Below are 23,017 nucleotides of genomic sequence, written 5' to 3'. Positions count from 1 at the left end.
TCTTCTTGGATGGTGTGCTCCTTAGTCTTCACCCTCTCCAGGCAGCAGCCCTTACTACAGCATGCTAGCACATAAATGACTGGTATGCTAAAAGGATGAACTAACATACAATAACTCCCCAAAGGTACCTGGCTTCGACTGAGCAAAAACCACAAACCAAGACAGGGAAAATACTGTCCTTCTTGGAAAAGATAACTACTAACGTAAAGAATGAAGAGAACGTGTCGTTGAAGAGGATGAACAGGCAAATAAAACTGACAACATTCACATAGTCTTGGGTTTTATTTTCATAATTATCTTCCTTCAGAAACAATCATCTCATTTCCATCAACAACATATTAATATTTTATTCACCAAAAAGCTGAAAAAATATGATAATGCACAGATTTCATACACAAATACTATACTCTGCATATTTACAAATTCAATATATTAAATATGCTCTGTTGGCTGACTGCACTCACTATAGACAGCACTAAACACTAGATGATTCTGAGCATACTCATGCAGACTTTCACGTTCATAGGGAGGGTGCTAGAGTTCTGCTTGCTCTAAAGACTACGTTTTCCACTTCTAAGTTCACGAGAACAAAGATTTAATACAAGTAGAAAAATAAAATGTGTACATGAGGAACAAATGCTCCTTCTGAGACACCACACAAAATAACCCTGACATAAACAAATGAGTTTGAAGTCCTGCACACTGGTTCCAAAGGGGGAGGTGGGAAGTAGGCACTGCCTACCCACCCCTGCTGCTCCACAGGGATCATTGCTTTTTTGTTTATGGTGTATACAAGTGAAATTGACCCTCCAAAACATTTTGTTGAACAAACCAAGCCATAAAAGTCTAAAGTAACTTGAGTACTCCCAAATACATTTTAAAAGTCTGCTAATTCACTCAAATAAGCACCAATGTTTCTGGTTGGATCTAAAGGTAAATTCAACATTGATCTTGGAAATACCAATTTCCTTCTTAAATAAAATTTTGGAAGACAGCTTTATGCATGATTGCAGCACAATTAAAGAGAATGTGCTGGGACATGAAGAACTGTGCAGGTAACTTAGGGGAGAGCATAAACTTGTATTAGTGTTTTGCATCAGACCTGCAGTCTGCACAGGGACTGTGTAGAGACATCCACTCACTCAAGCACACCTGACAGAGGATGCTAGTCTGTGGGAGCATTCCCACAGCACTGGGACCAGTACCGTAACAGTGCTTTTCCTAGGTTTTGGAAATCTAGCAAGACAAAGCATACTTTATTCAAACAGGTTATGGTAAAAAGACAGTGTTGGAACATGGTGACAGTCCCATTCCGGTCACCACTTCCTAGCACACACTGCTGCTACTTACAACCTCTTCAGTTATGAGTCATAAATGGGACTTAGCCATACAGGGCAAAAAGAGAAATGCTTCAAAACTGACTTTTAAGAAATTACCATGGGAAGTTTATGAGGTATGAAAGATTGATAACCCAGTCCTAAATTCATGTCTTTTGAAACCACTTTTTTTCCCTCTTGGCTAACACTTCATTTTTGTAGTATGTAGCACAACTCATGTTAAATTACTAGCTCCAAAACAAAATTATTTTGGAGGTAAGAAATACATGCATACTAGATTGGCAGGAACATTACCTGCTATTCCAGAAAAATACCAACAGTCTTACCTAGTCCCATTTTGGTCAAGAGCCAAGTAGGCTTGAACACAGTCATACTTCTTGTTATTGTTAGGAAAAAAAAATTCTTCAGAGAGGTCTGAACAATAGCACATTAATATGTTACCTTCCATATTTTATAGTCACATGTAAGGGCTATTGACCTGAATATTATAAAGCTTTTGTCCCAAGCTTGCTTCTGAAAAGACTCAATAATTTGAATGTACCTAATATGATGACAAATAAACTTCCTTTTCAGCTTGAGACAAGGCTTCCTCCACTGAAGTGTGCTGTTTACTCTTATGTTTTCCCTCCTGTGGCTTTGTTCTGCTTCTTCATGGTCCATGACACCAGCAGGGCTAGGGAACAGTGCAAGGGAACAGACAGGACGGGATGGCTGCCGAGCCATTTCTAGGTCATTCAGCAGCACATCCAATCTGGGCCTGGTGCTCCACTGGCATGTGAGGGTGACAACCATGTTCCCACTCTGTGACCATCAGTTGTCACATCAGCAGTGTAAGGTGGAACCAGTGCCATCTCCAGTCAGACATTTAGTCGGACTAGATGACGACTCTGAGTGTGCTGAGGACCTGCTGTCTGCACTTCTTTCAGGCATTGCTCTTACTGGGGACATGCCTTGGTACCAAGTGACAACATGGAAAGATGGTGGAAAGAACCAGACCAGTTTTCAAATTACTATTTTTACCAAAACCCCAGCAGGCTTAGAAGTGACATTACATAAAATGCAAAGAAAATTATCTAATAATAAATTATGAGAGCCCAAGAGTAAAGACTGATTACACCTATTGCCCACTTTGCTTATAATTTATCTGGAATTTGGCCTATACATTTTAAAATCAATTATTAAAATATGACAGTGTGTTTTCTGCTTACAACAGAAAGGAAAGAATGTTTCACAGGTAGTTGATAAAATGGCTGGTTTGGGGAAATGGTAAACTAAAACTTCATATATATTAACATTCAACATCAGAATTTCAGTGAAGCAGAGATGCCCACAAGAGTCCTGACTCCATGACGATGGCTTGTGAGGTTTGGGCCTCTCCTCTCTGTGGGCGGGGCACTAGCACAGCCCTCCGGAGTACTCGTCGTCCTCCTCTTCAGCCGCTGTGCTGGCAGCACCATCAGGCTTGGCCTGGGGTGTTGCTGGGGATTTCTTCTTGATTCCTCCTCCGGGGACCACCAAGCTTAGGCCCAGCTTAGCATACTGTCAGCAATAAAACATGTTATGAAAACTGGAAAAGTAGAATCCTGATACACAACGTCTCAGCATCAGTTAGCTAATAAAATATGGTGTTGGTGGGGGGCTGGAAAGATGGCTCAGTGGTTAGATGGAACTGCCACTCTTGCACAGGCCCTGAGTTTAGTAACCAAGCCTAGAGTGACTCATAGCCACCTGCAGCTCCAGCGCCAGGAGACCCCACTCTCCTCTGATGTCCATGTGGTATACATACATTCAGGCAAACAGTCATACACACAAAGATAAAAATAAAGCTATAAGAGAAAGCGAAGTGTGTGTACATAAGGCCAGCAAGATGGCTCAGTAGGTAAAAGTGCTTGCCACACTAGCTTGTCAACCTGAATTTAATCCCAGAACCTATGGAAGGATGGAAGGAAAAGTAACTCCACAAAGCTGTGCTACCTCCACATGAACTGTGGCACTTCACACGCACAGGGTAATACATAAAAGTTTTAAATGACCAAAATCTAACCATTCTAACCATTCACCCTCATGAGAGACATGCCCTGGCATCAGACCATGATGTGACCTGCTGACAGCTAAGGATGCATCAATTACGTACCTAACTTGGGAATGCAGACACTATGGACATATCTAACCAGTAATGCTTCTAGGGTGGTAGAGACAGCCATGTACTGAGTAAATGAGAGTGTAACTAGGGACAAATTAAAAACTACACACAAACTTTGGAGCCAGGAGGAGCTCAATTAGTAAAGGTCTTGCTCTCCAAGCATGAGGAATCCACATTTAACAAGCTGGGCATGGAGTTGTAGAAATGGCTACGTTGGTCAAGGGCCTGCTATATGACCAAAGAGTCCTGAAACCAATCCCAGCCCCAGTTAAAATGCAAATGTGGTGACAAAAGCCTGTACTCCCAGCATGTGGCGGCAGCTACTAGAAGGTCCCCAAGGCCTGCCAGCTGGCCAGCTAACCAATCAGTGAGCTCCAAGTTCAGACCCTGTCAAGCAAGGTGGACAACACTGAGGAGGATGCCACATCCTCCCGTGCCCCCCACACACTTCCAATGGCACACAAAAAGCCTGCAAGAACAGTGCACACTTATACTCCCGTGCTCAGGGGCCTGAGGCAGGAGACCATAAATTCAAGGCCAGGTAGCCCTATATAGCGGTAAGACCTTGTCTCAAAAAGAAGAAAATATGTGTAAAAATTTACCTAGAATAAAAAAATGTATTTCTCCACCTCAATAAGAAAATTAAAGGTCTTAAATTACTCTGTAAGCCTGACAGAACTATAAAATCGTGTGATCAGATAAGCAGGAAGAAGGAAAGGACCTAGAAAGCGGGGCTCACGTGCAGCTCACTCTAGTGTGGCTTTTCTCAACGAAGACGAGAGGATGCTTCACAACGTTAACCCTTCCAGATTAGCCTAAAGATAATTAACAACCCATCGCACACAACTCACACGGGCTTCCTAAAGGCAGGATGCCCAATACCAACTAGATAAAGCCAAACCCAGAGCAGGTGGGGAGGTGAGAAACGAGACTGCATTCATATATACACAGCTCCATGAGGAGGCATGTAAGCACTCAAGAACACACGTGGGAGAGAACCACATTACCTGAATGTGGGAAAGTTCAACCAAACTGGTTGGCTCCTTTATGAGCATAGTCTGATGTGGAAAATACAGGAGGCAGAAAACTTACAAATCTATAGGAAAATCACTTCAAGTGGAAGAAAGGTAACCCAAAGCCCACTTACATCATTGTCCATGTATTTGAAAAGGGGTGAGTTGCAGACCTCTGACACTTGATCTTGGTCTTGCTGGTCATATCCCTCCAGCAGCTGTTCCAACGCAGCACAGTCTTCACTGCCATTAAACCCTGGTATGCTAAGGTGAGCACAAACCACACTGGAGCAATTCCTTAAGACTTCTTCACCACAGCTAACTATCCCCGGCAAAGATCTGCAGGCACTGCGATTGTTACAGGTGTTGCTACTGTAACCTAGTAACCCTACAGTGCACAAGGCACTCCCACAACTACAAATTACCAGTCCTCATTCACCACCCCACAGAAAAGCCTCAATCTGATTTGCAACACATCACACAGCAATTCTCCTTTTGTTGTCAGTTAAACAGCAAAGATAACAAAGTAACTAAAATCATTCAGAGACCCAGCAGAGGACATCTTGTAAAGCTGGTACTGTGATGGCTGAGGGAAAACCTGAGAGGAGCTGGAGTTGGAGCTCTGTTCCAAGTGTTTGCTCAGCACACACAAGAGTTTCCCCAGCATTTTAAGAAAAACCTAAGACCCAACAACAAAACAACACAGAACCCCTGCAATGGTAGTCTTGCCTTTTGAAGGTCTGTAACAATTTCATGGCTGAAAAAAAAAATATCCAAGTAGTGATGCTAATGTAAGAGATAGGAATGTCAACACTGAAAACAGCCGAGCCTTACCTGTAGCTTTCCCTGACGCACCTCTCTGCAGCCACGTAGTCATTTCTGTGTAGATGGACTAAGACCTGAGCAATAGTTTTCTGAAACGAGAGGGAAGGTTACAGTGTAAACTGTTATCTGTTTTCATAGTCACCTTCTTGGAGTATTGAAAACAGCTGGCATTTAATCTTCAGAGCACTGGCTCTGAGAAACACACAGTTCTAGAGGAAATTCCAAAGGTCACCTGGGAGGAAACACCCTAGAATACCATGCCAGACACAGTTGGTGCACAGAGAACACAGGGATTTGGGGAGACTGAAGGAAGAGCAGGCCTGAGCCTGTCTGCTCTAACTAGAACCAGCTGACACTGGCATTATTGGCCTGAGGACAACCTTTTTAACCTCAAAGCCTGAGAAAGCAGCCAGCGTAAGTTTACAGAATTTCTTCCAAGCATCTACAGTCAGTGTTAAGAGGGAATTAAAACTGAAGAGCTGTGGCTCTACGATTATAGTGGGGATGTTTAGACACCAGGAAGACTGATAGCACAGAAGGTGGCACTTCTTAGAAGGTCAAGGACAGCACAGAAAACAGCCTACTGGGAACACAGCTCTTCAGAAGGCTTTATTTTGTTGATGTTTTCATTGTGTATTTTACTTCTTCTAGGTGATAGTCATTCTTGAGACAGGCAGCCCAGGCTAGCCTCAAACTCAGTCTTCCTGTTTTCGAAGGTCAAGGATCGCAAACATGTGCTGCCACACCCGCCTATGCAATGCACTTAAATCACCCGTGTAGATCTTTTCTCCAGTCCACCACTAGTAACACTAAGTCTAAGTCAAAGGAAATACTGACTGTCTACTTGAGGGAATTCAGACTCACATAGGAGGCAAGCTTTCAGCAGTGTCCAGAGACTGCCCATGCTTTAAGACTATCCTGATAAGGCTGAGACGGGAAGACCTGCCCACTGTGGGAGGCAACACTCTAAGGACTTGGGTCCTGGACTGAAAAGGAAAAAAGCACCAACAATCACAGTTCTGTGTCCTGATGATGCAACATGATCAGCAGCCTCAAGTGCACACAGTCTCAAAATGGGACCCAAAATAAACTGTTCCTGAAGCTGCTTGTCTGCATTCTGTTGAAGCTACAAGACAACTATTAGCAGCTGTCTTCACTACACTATTAACTTCACCTAGTAATTTGTTTCAGATATTATGTCTCAAATTTTTCAAATGGATCACATTTACAGCTTCTAAAAAAGTATTTCCATCAAAAATAGCTCTTTTCTGTTCATTTCAACAGTGTTCCCTCTTGTGCTAGCCGACAGTTACAGTAACTGTTTAGAGGCCTTCTAACTTGAAATGATGATTCTAGCACCTAGTCTACTAAGTTGCTTTAAGTTGCCTTTGTTCCTGGCTTTTCTGATAGGTAATTCTGGAATATTCCCTAGATTTCTGTGATTGTTACACTGCAGATGCTGCTATAATTCTCAGGAAAAGTGTGAAGTTTTAACTACACTCAACCATCCCAAGTTCAGGCCAAAGACTATGGCTTACTTCTGGTGGGTGATGCTTCTGACCTCAGTTCAAATCTTCTGCTGTGATCTTTGGGTCTGTCCCAGAATTTCACAGACAGAATCAGAGACTTAGTGGTTTCAGTCTTCAGTTCTCAGAATAGTCACTCCTACTTTGGGTCTGTTCCAAGCACACACAACCACACACATAGGAAATTTCCTTCTCCCACTCCCTGAGACTTGGTCCTGTTTTCTTGGTTCCCCTGGTTAGCTCTTTCAACCAGAAACTAGGCTGCAGCTCCATGACCAGAGCTCAACCTAAGCCTACTGCCATGACTAGGGGCATCTCTTGGGGCAATGGACAAGAGAAAACAGAAATTCCCAGTGAATGCAGTCTCCTAAGCTGGTGGCTTCGCCAAGCATCCAGCACCCTCTACAGGTCACTCATGTTAACTCACTGCTCAGAGTTTGAGGTAAATATTTTTGTTTTTGGTGAGTACTGTTATTGTAAGAAAGGTAGGCTAGGTCTGTCATGGTCAGAAACAAAACCATAAATTACTAGTTTATAAAAGCAGATGAGTATATCCACAGAATCATAGCTTAAATATGTATACTAACTAATGTGTAAAATTATCTAAAGTAAAGCCAAACTAGGTGTTTTCAAAGAATACCTTATAACAAGTTGGATAGTTCTCAATTTCCTTATAAATATTTTTTTCTTTCTGAATAGACAGTGCAGCTTCATCAAACCTAAAGACAAAAGAAAGAAATGTCAACAGGGCAGCCATGAACCCCCAGCCGTAGCCTTTGCTTCACGGCCCTATGTCACAAGACTTGAGAGGACAGGACATTGCCAACTGCTCCACAACAGTGCTGTGCTCATCAGGTTTCTCTCAAATGTCCGACTCCCCCTAAGCCATCGAGTGAAATACAGAAGCAGTGTCTATTTTTGGTTAAACAAATAAATAAATTCATTAAGGCATTCCTAACTACCTCAACAATGGCTCTGTAGAATCTGCTAGAGCATCCTAGGTTGCATCACCCCAGGCTTCCTTCCTTGCACATGAACAAACCTCCAAGTGTCCAATCACTGATACTGTGCTGTGTATCCTCACCCTCTTGGCTCCACTGCTGCCCCGTGGGTCCTAAGATGCTAAGCCACCCCCTTTGTAGCTTTGACCTCAACATCCACCCTTCCTACCCTCTTACATTTCTGGTCCATTAAGTGTCAGGGTAAGTGACAAAGAAAGGGATGGCCTTGCATTTCCCCAAACACTCCACCCCCCCATCCCTTTTCCTTCCATCATCTTTCTGCTGCATCCAAGAAAGACCTCACCATTAATACTAGATGTTGCCTTAGGGTAAAAGGGTGGGTTACTCCAAGCCAATGGACCAAAGAATAAAGCAGGTGTAGCCATTTTAATTATCTGACAATATACTTCCAACCAAAACTACTAAGAAGAAAAGAGGTGGGGAGGGACGCTACATAGTAGGCAGAAGAAAAACCCAAGACACGGAAAGGACAACATTACAACAGAGACTATTCAGGAAATTCAGAGAATCATGAGGACACACTTCAATCTAGGAACCCTAAGAAATGGATGAATGCATGATACATATGACTTGCCAAAGTTGAGATGATAGAAGCAGCGGAAATACCCATAGCCCCTAGTGAAATAGAAGTGTAATTAAGAAATTTCCCAACCAAAAATATCCCAGTGACAGTTTATTCAGCAAAAAATTCTAAAAACTCTGTAAGACCTTCGAAGGATTAATGCCAATGTGTCAAATTATTCCACAAAACAGGAATTAAAGAACATTTCTTAATTTTCTTTATGAGGCCACTGTTACCCAGATATCCAAACCACACGAGGAATACAGTCCTCAAAAAGAAAATTATAGACTAATATACCTTTTAACTATAGATGCAAAAGTTCTCAACAAAATACTTGCAAACTGAATCTAAGAACATATGAAAAAGATCATCTACCATGATCAAGTTGGCTTCATCCCAAAGATTCAGGGATGGCTCAACATTCATAAACTGATAAATGTAATCCACCATATAAACAATCCTGAGTAATAAAAACCTGAGTGGTGAAGTTATCACCACTGCCAATCTCTAATTGTGCTGCAGATTTACTGTAATCCAAACTGACATGATGATTAATGGAATCAAGTCAGAGACCCAGGCATAAGTCCACAGACCTATGGACATTTGATTTTTGACAAAGAAATCAGAGCTACACACTGGAAAAGACAGCATCTTCAACAAATGGTCCTGCTCACACTGGATGGCTGTATGTACAAAACTCCAAGGAAAGTGTCTTCCAGACACAACAGAACAACGGAGATTATGGCAGCAAACACCACACCGACACAGACAGGGTCCCAGCACTGAGAGGGGTCAGTGGCTATTTGCGACAGATACCCACGGGCAAAGGGAAAATCAGTTTCCTTCCCTGGAGCATCACTGGAGTATCAACTATACTCCAGGACAGGCCCCAGGCTCAGGAGTAGTTTTGTTTCATTTTGGCTTTTTTTGTCTTTTTTGTTTTTATATTAGTTTGATTTTGTATGAAGGGAAGAATAAGAGGAAAATACAAAGATGGGTAGCTAAAGAGGTAGAGAGGTTCTGGGAGTAGTCAGAAGAGAGGAAAATGATCAACATATATTGTATAAACACTTAAAATACAAATGTAGACATTTATATACATATGGATAAATAGTAAAAATCCCACTTAATAATATAACTCAAGTATCAAAGGCTGTTGTTTATGATAGAATGCTTCTGTCACTTATTCTAAGAGAAAACCATTACATCATGCAATGCCAGGTGGAGATGACTCACTCTTCTTTGATGATAGAAAAGCAGGTTTTAATTTCATGGGTCTACTCCTCTCCTTAGAAGATGATCATTTTCCCACTGTTTGTACAAGTGTCGACAAATAAGCTACAAATAAGTTATTTACAAGTTCCAAATGTAGACTGGAAATACACATGGACACAGACATCCAGATCTCCAGGCCATACCTCCGTCCTCGCACAAGCAGCCTGGAAGCCTTTCCCAGGAGTTCAACTGCCTGTCGGAGGCGTTCCTCGTTCTGGAGAAACCGAAGAAACGGAGTGTCAGTAAAGTTCATGTGGCACTCGTACGTTCAATAAGAACTGCATAAAGCAACGGCCATGGATGGCAGCCCCAGCTTCTAGCCATTCACTAACTACTAAGGCAGTGGTTCTCAGCCTTTCTAATGCTGCCACCCTTTAATACGGTTCTTAATGTGGTGACCCCAGCCATAAAATTATCTTCATTGTTACACCTTAATTGTAATTTTGCTAGTGTTATGAACTGTAAAACAAATACTTGTATTTTCCGGTGAATCAAGTCACTCCCGTGAAAGAGTCATTAGACCCCCAAAGGTTGAAAACCATTGCCCTAAAAGAATAGAGGTTGTGCTGTGGACACAGAAAACCTTAAAAAGCATCCACTGCATTCTTCTGTTCCCACATATTATGGATAATATTCTGAGTAATTAAAGAAACAAGCAAAATTCTAAGTTACCTCAAACACATTCGCAGTCTGCTGATACAACTGTACAGCCTTCTCTGGATCTACATTTTCTATGAGCCTGAATCAGACAGAGAACACAGCTTGTGTGACTATTAAGAAACTTGCTTCTCAAGGCCTTTACCAAGACAAAGAGGAGCCCCGTGCAAAGCCAGTGTACCCAACAACCGCTGTGTGCACTCACTTTCCCGCTCGCTCCAAGGCCATGGCTGCTGTATCAGGGGTGCCGTTCTCCAGGTACATCATGCTGGCTTTTTCGATCAGCTGCACGGCCTCAGGCAGTTTCTGCATCTCCTTCAGAAAAAGCATGCAGCACAGGACAGAAAAGTCAACTTAAGAAATTGGAAATTCAATGATTTTACCCACATACACATTATGTTTTGAGACTGGGTCTTACATTAGTTCAAGATCACTTGAAACTACTAGGGGGAAAAAAAAACTAGCCTAACACTCAGAGCAATCCTCCTGTCTTGGCCTCCCAAGTACTGGGGTTTTTAGGCATGAGGCACCACGACCCAGCTTATCTCACATTTACAATACTGTCAAAAACGTTAAATGGCAACAAACATATTGAAATGACTTCACAGTCATACCATAAGTGTGAGTGTTTCTAAACCACATGCTTTCACAAAAGCTCAGGTTCATGGCTTCTGTAAAAATAAATAAATAAATTACCACAAGCTACAGTTAACAAAAGGCTTCAGACCCAGGTTATAGTTAGACCAGGGCCAAGCCAGAGCTGTCTCTAGAGAGGATGTGTTGCTTCCTAAAGCTAGCCACATCTTCTCCCTTGCCTTGTATGCCTGGGCTATCTCACTCACCTTGGCTACTCCCTGATGCTCTAACATAATAGAAACTTGAAGCTCCCTTCTGGGCTGATTACAGCCAACAGAATCAATTCTGTATCTAACTAGTACTACGTGAGTCTCAAGATTTTGGGGTCCTAATTTTCCAAATCAAAAACTAAAGGATTTTAATGAAAGACCTGAAGAGGGAAATCACTGATGAGCTGGGTGCAAAAGTGCAGGGACTCTCATCTTCAGGTAACTTCCTGATCTCAGTAAGGACCACAGTGGCCTTTCAAGCTGAGAATGTGTTAGCTTGTTTCTGGTAAACTTCCAGCCTCATTCCTACCAACACCAAAACAATATTTAAAAAAACACTGTTCAGCTATGGAGATGAGGCACAGTCTGAAAGATACTACATAAAGTTGCTATGTTTAGTCACATGGAATGAAATACCCCTGGAGCTTAGCAGAAAAGAAGAAAAGAATTAAAAAAATATCAAAATGAAATGAAATAAAACAAAAGACTAAAGTCCAATCAAAGAACCCAAGGGCTTGAAACAGTACTCACTGAAAGGTATTTGAGAAAGCAGGCAGGATAAAGCTAACAAATCTACCTCTTCCTGTAACTCTGCTACCTCCTCACTAAATAGACAGCACAGCTTTAATGTGACAGTGGAAGGGAAAGAACAGGACATACAGCAGGACAGAGGACAGTACATCTACTCTGAGATCTAGATCGAGAAGCCAGCAACTAAAAGCCCGGCACATATGACTTGCAATCTCAGCTCTGGGGAGCTAGAGACAGGTGTGTGCCAGGAACTCCTGGTCAGCTGGTCTAGGCTAATCACTCTGCTTCAAAAAACAAGGTAGACAGCCATTCTGATCAGCCTTGGGCTGAGCTCTGGCTTAACTAGCAGCCATATGTATATGTGTATGTGTGCATGTGTGAATGTGTACACACACACACCTCACTACAACTACAAGACAGTAACCCCTAACCTGCTATTAAAAAGCATAAATGTGGCCTATCAGTCAAAATATTCTACTATTCCATTGAAAAGAAATACAGTAAAGCAGCAATAGCTCATTTGTAATGCTATTGACTCCAGCCTGATATTTATACTACCAAAAATAAAAGATAAAGCAAATTTTCCTTTCCAGAACCAACAAGTATTTTAAACAAAGTCATCATTATGAACATTCACTATATCCAGATGCTCTCGGGTCTCAGATGCAGGAACCTCATGAGCTCCTTTCAGCAGCACCCTCTGTACTGCACTGCCCAGAGCCTTGCTCTCTCCTGTTCCCTACAGTACAGTTTCCTCTCACATGGAGCTTTCAATACTCCCTCCTTACTGGGCAGGATGCTCACCCTAGCCTTCCCGTCCACTCCCACAAGCCCTACCCTGTTGCTTTACAGTGAGGAAACCTGTCAACTGCAACACGAACTCTACCTTGACACTCTACCTCCGCAGGCAGCTGTTTGGATAGAGCACTACTAACCTTCAACATCATGCCAGCTTGCTCATAAGCTCTGCAAAGAGAACACAATTTCTTTGATGAGACCTTAATGAAGGAGGAGAGAGAAACCTGGTGAAGATGGCAGGCAGGGAAGGGACCAAAAGAAGGGACTCAAATACACTGTCACCTCAGGCCCACACTGCCATACTGTAGGTTCACGCCTTTTATTTTATTTATTGTTTAAGTAATGGTACCTTAGGAGCACCAACCACTGAATTGATTTTGCTTGGCAAAATAAAGTCAGTCTCAGAAGGGTTAGAGAGAAACTGAAGTCTAAGCTTTGAGACAAACTAATATGCTCCACAAGAGGAGAAAGTTCCCTTCTCTTCCACAGGTACTTGACAACCATCAGTACAGGAAGAAAAGTGACTTCCAAGTCACCTGTGTTTTCACAAGCAAATTATTATGCAGAACTTAATTTAAAACTCCTTCTTATAATTCGGAGACATGTGGCCATTAGGTTTCAGCTGATGACTAAAGCAAATGAAAATATTTTAATTAAATTTATGAATTTAATAATTTATATTTAAAATAAGTATTTAAAAATGCATAGCTTGAGCAAGAATTCTCAGGCTAGAGTAAAACCCCAACTTTTAAAGCATCTGCAAACACTGAGAAGGGTAAAATATCACTTACTTGGCAGCATGAAAAAGACTGAATGAACATGACGATGTCAACATTAAGGAAAAAAGAAGTCAACGGTCTCTGGAGAACACCTTCTAAAGACAGCTACATCACTGGTCCTTCTGGTTTCAAAGGACAGAGCCACAGTACTGCTGACGCTCAACAGCCCAGACACTGAAAAACCTAGTGCAGCATGTCAAACTGCTGACCAGCAGGACACGGTGCATGACTGAGACTACGACTTGCAAGTGAGATGAAATGGACTTTTAGAAATGAAAGCCTTTAAGATACACCCATTTCCTTCTAGATGCTTATAAATCTTCAAATACCTAAGCAAGACCAACGTAAATTTTTTTTCCAAAGCAGTTTATGCATTTTCAATAGCTAGCTATCCTTTCTCTTTCTTTTCAGCACAGGTCTGGAGACCTCCCTTACTTCATCGAAAGTCAAATCCCCATCAACCCAGAAGCAGGAGGGAATAACAGGCGAGTGTGGCTGTTCACACCAAATGTGCTCAGGGCCACTCACTGACTATTCCCTTGGTCTTTAAAGCACATGCACTGTTCATCCTTTTCTAACTGAACAGCACTTTACTTCAAACACTACATTTATAACAGGAAAAGGGTGTTCTCAAAATCTTCTAGTTGTTCCATTTCTTTTTAAAGCTAAAAAAGATACGCCCTGTTATTTTCATGGGCAGCAGCTTCTCGTAGGCAGGCATCTTTTGCTTGCTCAAATTGTTTGGCATTTTTAAAAGCAACAGCTGAAACAGAGAAAGAAAGAAAGATAGACTTTCTATTTCCATCATTAACAGTCCTAAAATAAATCAGTACCCAAATCAGCATTTTGTGAGACATTTTAAAATACAGATTTCAGATAGGGAGTTTCACAATGGCGTGAAATATTACTTTTACCTAAAGCAAGTTACAATCTTTCTGAGTATACTTTTAAAAGCCTGTGAAAGTTTTACTGGATTTTTAGCAACACCTTGGTGCTGCTTCCATTGAACACCAAGAGCTCCTTCTAGCAGTTACTCTGAAATAGTAGGGCAGGGTCTCTAGTCAACCAAGAAAGAGACTCACTGCCTAGCTTCTTCCTGTCCAGCTCCCGGCATTGCTGACAAACTGAAGCCCAACCAGCATACTAGTCATGTGACAAATCTTCCCTCTGGACAGCTTTAAGCACCAAGTCATTTTTGATACACAAAGCTTTTTTTTTCTATTTCGTTATCTACACTGCTCAGAGAGCTAACCCTCACTGCAGGCTGTTTTACAAGGAGGGCTCACAGGACTGAGACAACCAGGACAGCCCTGAAAGACAATATTAACGCTGGGAACATCCACCTTTGTGTATTACGAAAAGCAGGATGCACACTGATTAAGAAGAGCGGTGACTTCTGCTTGTTTTGTCATTTTGACTCGGGGTCCCCACCATCCATGCAACCCCCACTGGCTAGTACTCAACTACACAGCACAGACAGACCTCTGACTCAGCAGATCCTGCCTCAGTCTCCCTTCTAGATAAAGTGTTCTCACCTGTTACTTCTTAAAACCACTCTCAAAGAACTCTTCAACGAAGTGTTGAAAACAAACAAAATACGACAACTATTCCTGTTCCTGCCTGTCTAGTTGTTTTATTTTAAAAGTTCCATCACATGGCTGTCTTCTGCATACACTCTTATGGAAAATAAACAAAGGGCACTTTAATAGGAAACTTGATTCAAAATATTTATTTCTGGAAATACCACATAGCCCTGGAGGCATAAAGCAAAGCTATTAAATTTCCTTCACTTGAGAAATGTATCTTTGGTTTTAAGCAACTGTGTATAAAGTATAACCCAAAAATCCATATAAAGCTCAATTTTAATTTAAACTTATCTTTAAATACAAAATATAAGCAACTTGCATAATGCAAGCAACAAGTTTATTCAATATTTAAATGCAGTGCTAAAGACTCTTGTTTTCCTTTTGAATGAGAAATAACCCTTTTGTGTGTATAATAATGGTAGCTGCTGGGTTAATTTCTTTGGAGACAATTTGCTGAAAAGTGCTTGCTCTGGACAATTTCTTAGCAGGCTCATGAACATAGTCACAGATGAAAATTTGCTTGAGGACCTTCAAATCCATGGTGGTTTAAAATTTTTTTTTCTTTTAAAGATTTATTTATCTTTCTTCAGACACACCAGAAGAGGAAATCGGATCCTATTACAGATGGTTGTGAGCTACCATGTGGTTGCTGGGAATTGAACTCAGGACCTCTGGAAGAGCAGTCAGTGCTCTTAACCACTGAGCCATCTCTCCAGCCTGGTTTAAAATGTTTATTGTGCATGCACAGGGAGGTCAGACTAGAGCTGTAGAAGTCAGATCCCTCCGTCTACCATGTGAATCCAGGGCATCAGACTCAGGTCCTGAGGCTTGGCAACGAGCTCCTTCACTTTAAGCAATCTCGACAGCCTCAACATTGCTTTATTGCTTTATACCCAAAATGACAGCAGATATTCAGAGCTATCATATCATTTCTCAACAAAACACTAAACATTTAACAAATTCCCTACGTTGCATATTTTAAGATATTTTATATTCATAGAAGGTGAATTTACTAAAATGTGCATACAGCTTAAAACCCTTCATGAACATTTGATAGTGTATCTCAAAATGAAGCTCATAAATGTTAATGTGGGAAGACAAGATTTGTAGATCTCCTTCAATGAGACTAGTCTTAAAAATTAAAGAAAACTGTTTATTCAACAGCAGAAAGTCTAGGACTGAAATAAGCAACATTTATGAATACCCACGAATGTGCCAACAGAGGGACAGCTGACGCTACTCCATGTCTGCTGTTAAGAGCATGGACCAGGATCTGGCTCAGCACTAGCAGTACCTGAAGGGTAAGTGTGGGAATGTGCAAAGCCTGTGCAGTTGTTCTGTTCTGCTTTGCTGTTTTAAATAGTGAGTCTATCCGGAAGCGTTGGAATTACTATGCTACGACAAAGTTATCAGATTCAGTTAACACACATAACAGCAACAGGACTCCAGTCACAAATACCTGCTTTTCCATATTCAGAAGCAGCACTGTCATAATCTGGCTTCCATTTCAAAAGACCAGTTTTCAGGCTAGAAAGAGAAAGACATTTCTTATTTTAAAAGATAGCATCAGCTACAGGTCCCTCACCTTCTCAACTCTCTTTGGACATACTCACAGTAAGTGCACCATCACTCCTTCCTCTGTCCCCGCCCCATCACCAATGTTCTTTCTCCTGAAATGTCTATATACCATTCAAACAGAACATGCATGGTCCCAGAGCAGAAGCATCAACAACTGCTTAGAAATTTCCTAGAAATGTACACTGACCTCACTCCAGATCTACAGAACCAGAAACTCTCTGGGTTTTAGCAAGCCAGACAAAGGCTTAACAAGCTTGAGAACCTGGAAGCATGCCATCCTTTGCAGCTGAGAAGCTACCAGGGAGAGTACAGCTAAAAAGCCAGGAGTATCTGTTATGCCAAGGTCACAGGTAGCATCCCGAGGAGATTACAGGGACAATACTCAGAGGAAAAATCAAGGGAGTAAAGTCAACCACCACAGAACAGGAGGGAGAAAGAAGACTAGTGTATTAGGACAGCAAAGAGAAATAATCTTCCGGGCTGATGCTGGCTTAGAAGCCAGTGCAAAAGATAGCCAGTGTAGTTTATCTTTCTTGCCCTTTCTGCAATAGTTTGCTTTTATTTAAAAAAAAAAAAAAATCAAACCCACAGTTCAAACTAATTCAGTAGGTGTTAAATTTGGCTATGCATAAAAATTGTTGAACACCATCTTATAAATTTTAACTCAATTACTGAAAGCCTGCTAACTTCATCAGAATCAGGGGCTACTCAGCTGAGAGGCGGGGCCCTTAGAAGTACACCCTTTATTCTGTGACACATGCATCAACTACCCAGCGTCTAACTTTGAAGTTACTTATCCCTCTAAAATGTATTTTATAGCTTGCATTTAACATACACATATATATTATAACAAGATTTAAATGTGTAAGCAGATTTCCAATAACAAGACATAACATTCAGTGTGCTAGAAAGATTTTTTTTAAGGTAGACCAACTCCAGGCAGCTGAGCACCATTAATTAGCAAGAATGAAGGCCCTATTAACATCGGGCTGATGGCTAATCAGTTGTGGACCTTGGCTGGCTCTGTTCTAACAGTCAGTAAGACAACTTTCCTAAGCCAGAATACTGTGGTAATGATCAATCCCTACTATAACGTCACGATCAGAAAACAGACCAACCCCACTGCCTCTCCTACACTTCTGGCCCATTTTCCCTGCCACCTGCTGGCTCTTCTACCTAGGGCAACGTCAAGCACCCTTCAGAGCCCACCACAGCCACAAGCAACTCCACTCATCTATACTCCCGTCTTGACAGAAGGCCTCTCTTAACCATTCTTCTCCCAGAGACGCCTAGGTGCCTAGTTCTCAATTCCACACACACAGCTGCCTAGGGGACTTGTCAAAGCTATTGTGAAAGGATACCAATTCTGGCTCCTACCTTTCCCTTAGTTCCTGTGGTCAAAATTCCTCCTTTAGTTCACTCTCACTATGGCTAAGAGCACGTGTTCTGTTCTTTTATGTTTGCTTTTACCATGCACGGTCTTGGGATCACCCTCTGCACCAACGGCCACCTTCCTAGCCACTGCCCGGAGGAAATGTGCTAATTCCAGAAAGGGCTTGTGAATTTCCACTGCCTAAAACTTGCCCTGCTCTTTTCAGATGAGCAGCCGCGGGCAGGTCTCCAGAAAGTTTCTGGCCGCCTCCGTTCCTCTTCTGTAAACTGAGGCCTTTCTATTTGTTAAGATCTTAGTTTATGGTTCACCTAACAGTGTACTAAGAAATCTGTACAGTCGACAATCCTTAAATATGTATATTGTAATTCACGAAAGAGGGGGGAGGGGACTAGGAGGACTAGCAGTTTCCAGCAGAGCTGTGTGCCTGCTGTGCCCGGAACCAAATGATGGCGAACACCCACGGGGCTAAGGAAGCTTAGACCTTGCCCCAAGTGAATATGATGTCTGAGAGTGAGAGTTTTTCAGATTAGTCTACACCCCCTCACGGCACCGGGGTCTCTTTCCTAGCAGTGGCTCTCCACCGCGAGACTTCCTCTGTAGTGTTACTTCGGGCTGTCACGAAGAGGAGACAAGGTGTCCACGCCAAAGCCCGCAACAAACAGAGAAGCCGCAAACCCTGAGGATCTGGCGCCAGGCAGACGTGGCTGCCACTGGGGCTTCTGCTACAAATGCCGCGGCGCAGGCTGGCACGGTCGACTGCAGGGGATTGACCCACAAGGCAAGGCACCGCCCCGAGCGCGGACAACATCCTAGCCCTCCCTCCCAATCAGCCCGAGCGCACGGCTGAGGGGCGCGGGTCACCAGCCCGGCGGCGACTGCACGTACTACTTCTCTGCCTTGGCCAGATGCTCCAGTCCCTCGTTTATCTTCTGGGCTGCCATTGCTTCGGTCGCCTGCTGACGTAAAGAGTGAAAACGCCTAGCTCTCAGCAAAACACCCGGAGCGTCGGCGTGGGAACGCCGCGAAGGAGGCCGGGAAATGGGCCTACGGGAAGAGAAGAGCTCAAATTTTCTGTGGCAAAGCTGGCCCGGAAATGGGTGCAATGAAGGAGCGGAGAGGGCGGGGCCAGGACTCGCGCAAGCGCGGTGATGTGTGTTCGGCTTGATGGCGCTTAAGCTTAAGTGAAAGTATTGGACAGGAGTGCGTTCTTACGAACGTTGGTTACTGCTCTCTACAAATATTTAAGGAGCAATTAATACATGTTCAGTACTTGTCTTTACTAGTCCTGGAAGACAAAAAAACCTCCTCCTTCGCAGGAGCCCTGTGTCATCACGCCGCGAAAATGCTGTTGACCCTTTGCCTATTTGTCCTTGCAATTTATTACAGTTTCTCTGGACTACATCTGATAGTATTTGTGCAGCATTCATCTTTTATGACTTCCTTCTTCTGTTTTATAAGACAAGATCTCACTATGTTTCTTCCTACCTCTTCCTAGTACTGATACTCTACCCATTACAGCTTTTATTACTAGTACTATTTATATATCAATCGGTCATGAAAACAGATTGCAATCAAATAATACTAGTATTTCAAACTGATGGGGAGGGGGACTTGCAGTGGTCTAATAGAGATGATTCAATGGCTCTGCTGATAATCAATGGGAGTTTTGGAATTAATCTTGATTCCTGTCTCTCCTATGCAGCCTTTCAGCTTTTCATCTGTAACGATCTTTTCTTACACCTACCTCAGATGCTCAGAGAGTCTGAATAAGTGTCTCTTGAAGAGCCACACACAGTAGGCTTGATGCCCAACATCTAGTATGTTTTGTAAAACGGTGGCATAATGGTCTAATTGCGACGGGAGGGAGCATCTTGGTGGGCCCAGGCTGAGGTGTCTCCCTGAACAACCAACCACACTTCCTGTCCTATCCGAGGACAAACCACATGCTCTGTCATATACTCATTCTTGTATGTATTTTCAGATTCTCCCTTCATCTTTCCTTCTACCCTAAGGGGAAAAAAAATCCCACCTCATATAGAACTGCTCTTGACCCTCATCCCAGCTCCCTGGAAGCTAGTCTTCTGCTTGCCTTTGGAACAAGATGCAGAACTCTCAGCTACGCCTGCACCATGCCTGCCTGGATGCTGCCATGCTCCCACTTTGATGGTAATGGACTGAACTACTGACCTGCAAGCCAGCCCATGGAGAGCTTTTGGGGCTGCTTCCAGGAATTGGGCAGGTATTTGATATTAGGCTGGGACAATGAAGTAGGCTCAAGGCAAATACAGCTGAGGAATATACTGTGTTCCATGTATCTGAATCTTCCTGATAAGCCCCTAAACATGGTGACCAGAAGACTTTGTTTAATACCTTCATTTTTGCACTGCTTGTTCCTTGGCAACTTTATTCCTTGACTACTTTGTTTATGCCTTAAGGACTGACCATATTCTTTGTATGTACTCAGAACTATATAAAAGCAGACTGGAAAAAATTAAACTAGCCTTCAGCCTCAGAACTGGCTGGGGTCATGCTACACTGTTGCCTAACTGTCTTTTTCGTTTTAGTCCTCACTCCTGCCCTGGAGAACCTGTTGACTGACTGAGCTGGCTTGGTCACCAGCCACAATTAAATGTTGCCTTTATAAGAGTTGCTTTGGTCACGGTGTCTCTTCACAGCAATAAACCCTAACTAAGACGGGTGCTCTCCAGAAAAATGGCGGGAGCCTGTACTTTCTCTAATTTTCATTTCGGGCTGTGAATTGAATGGGCTCTCCACCATGGTCTCCTGCCACAGTTTACTGCCATAGGCCCAAAGGAGACTGCAGACTTGGTTGCAGACTGAGTCCTCACAAAGCTGTGAGTCAGGAGAAACTTAGACTTTTAAAGTGGAGTGTCTGAAGCGTTTTGTTAGCCATAGAAAACTGACTGACAAGTACTGTTAGGCCGTGCCCCTCAGACTGATGTTCCTCTTTCTTCCCGCTTTTAATTAAAAAGGGTTCGTTTTTATTATTTCACGTATACGGGTGTTTTGCCTACATGTATGTTTGTTCATGATGCACATGTAGTGCCTATGGAGCCCATAAATAGGCATCAGATCCCCTGGAACTAGAGTTACAGACAGTTGTGAGCTGCCTTTGGGGAATCAAAGCTGGATCCTCTGGACAAACAGCCAGTGCTCTTAACCACTGAGCCATCTCTCCAGCACCTGTGCACATTTTAAGTTATTACTTATTTCACCTTGACCCTGCCCAAAATATTATTCTTGTTTTTGTGGGATACAGTTGTTAAACAAGGTATGGGTTGCCTGCCCTCATGGAGTCTGTGATCTGTGAGGGACACAATATTCACTTACCTGTATTTTAGCATCAGCAAATAAGGATTGGAGAAGAGAATGGCAGCCCCGACAGCCTCGGTGCTGTTTGTTCAAAAAGATAACCCCTTGGTTAGGGAAACTACTAAATATATGATAACTCCCATTCACATTGAAGAGAGCCAAAGGTGGTGTATGAACACTAGAAAATACCCCCATGTTCTCCCTTTGGTCTCGTCTTAGAATAAGGCAGGGATTCCTCAAGGAGAATGAAGCCACTGTTCTGAAAATTTCTTCCAGGGAACGTGTATGGAAGAGACAGATGGGAGTGACAAGCCTTATAGTGAGTGAGAGCCAAGAGAGGCGGTTGACCTTGACCAGACAGTAAACAGGGTGTGTGAGAATAAGGTGAAGCAATTACTCAAAGTTGGTGGCAGTGAAGACTGGAATGTCCGTCAGCCCATGTGGGTGGGACCAAGAAGAGCAGATAATAAAAAAGAATGGCGTCCTGAGCTGGAATGGTGGAGTAGGCATTGGACAAGGTCTACAAAAAGAATCTCCATATTAATCCTTCATATTAATCTCCCTCAGATTTGGGGATTATTTTTAATCGAGGTTGCCACTATTAACTTGTTAGTTACTCCTTATAAAGATAACAAACCATACTGGATGGGATTAGTTTTATTCCAACAAAAGCCAAGAATAATTTCCAAAATCTCATTCCAATTGAAAGAAACTTCCAAGTGGTAATAAGATTAATCCCAAAACTTTATTTGCAAATCCATTGTTATGCAGAATGTGTTTTCTGCAGGGATATTATATAACAACTCCTGGATCAATTCTTGGGTTAAATATTAGCTAATTTTGTCTAATTGTAGCCAAAATTCATGCAGAAAAAAAAAAAAAAAAGAGCAGAATGATTTGCTGCAGTTCACAGATTCATAAAATCTGTCACCCAGATTTCTGAGGAAGGCTGGCAATGCCCTGAAGGCCATCTGTGACAGTGCAGTGTATATGCTGTGAGGCCACCAGATGTGGGCAGATAGGAAGGCCCTGTGATGCCTGCTAAGGAAAGAAAGCCCCAAGAAATGATAAACTCAAGCATCAAAGCTTGCTGGGAGGAGGGCTGGGCGGTGAGCCTTGCCTAAACCCACTGAAGTACGTGCGACTCCGTATGCTGGGCATGAAACTACAGAATTCCATATCTACCCTGCTGGGCTTTGGTGTTGCTTTGCCAGATCCTTTCCTAACTGTAAAATGAAATAATCATTTTAGCTATTCCATGTAAAAAACACACAATCCAGGTATTTTATTTACAAGCTGTGAGCCTAGATTGGGCAGGTTTTGGAGCTGTGATAAATACACCCCAGCCCTCTGTCCCCTGTTACTTGCTGTTTTTCCTGGCCACATACTCATGGCCCATCTCCTCTCATGGCGGCCTCCTCCTCCCTTCTTGTCCTTCCTTCTTCTCCTCTCTGCCTGCGACCCCCAGTCAAGTACATGAAAATCTACCTACCTCTATCTACTGCCCTGTAACGGGCTTTAGTCTTTTATTGACCAATTAACTTGGGGAGCAAAGCATGGCATCCTTGCTGTATGTGAGAATCTCCCTGTTGAGGGTAACCAGATCTTGCGGGGGGGCCAGTATTTAGCATTTGAATAGATAGCAATGTAGGACCAAACTGTACCTTTGTATGTTGAAAGGGTGTAACTAGTTTGCTTTTGTTTCAATTTTTATTTTATATGGCCGGATAGCTAAGGGTTGCAGGAGACTTTGAACTTGGACTTTCAAACAATATTGAAATTGTTGAGACTTTGGGGATACTTAGGAACAGACT

The 23,017-nt window shown here is 42.6% G+C and overlaps 1 protein-coding gene across 1 annotated transcript; it reads right to left on the bottom strand.

Moving 5' to 3' along the window:
• Positions 1-280: 280 nt before the first annotated feature.
• NAPG (NSF attachment protein gamma) lies at positions 281-18,869 on the bottom strand. Its single transcript, XM_080920361.1, has 12 exons — positions 18,756-18,869; positions 16,359-16,426; positions 13,992-14,076; positions 13,326-13,343; positions 12,672-12,702; positions 10,566-10,675; positions 10,376-10,442; positions 9,847-9,917; positions 7,485-7,563; positions 5,328-5,407; positions 4,628-4,757; positions 281-2,876 (listed from the first exon to the last, which is right to left on the bottom strand). Exons 1-12 carry the CDS (start codon positions 18,809-18,811, stop codon positions 2,733-2,735), a joined length of 939 nt encoding a protein of 312 aa, XP_080776487.1. The 5' UTR covers positions 18,812-18,869; the 3' UTR covers positions 281-2,732.
• Positions 18,870-23,017: the final 4,148 nt, after the last annotated feature.

This window comes from Micromys minutus (assembly GCF_963924665.1).
Source record: "Micromys minutus genome assembly, chromosome: 8".
Lineage (NCBI taxonomy): Eukaryota > Metazoa > Chordata > Mammalia > Rodentia > Muridae > Micromys > Micromys minutus.
Note: the sequence above shows the minus strand (reverse complement) of the source record. Positions and strands in the feature narration are given on the sequence as shown.

What these genes read in the sequence shown, in the direction of transcription:
- NAPG (XM_080920361.1), bottom strand. Translation starts at nt 18,811, where the DNA reads ATGGCAGCCCAGAAGATAAACGAGGGACTGGAGCATCTGGCCAAGGCA. An exon ending in CTGGCCAAGGCAGAGAAGTA is followed by an intron (nt 16,427 to 18,755) that starts GTACGTGCAGTC and finishes TTCTCTTTCTAG; the next exon opens with CCTGAAAACTGGTCTTTTGA. An exon ending in GCCTTGGAGCGAGCGGGAAA is followed by an intron (nt 10,443 to 10,565) that starts GTGAGTGCACAC and finishes TGTCTGATTCAG; the next exon opens with GCTCATAGAAAATGTAGATC.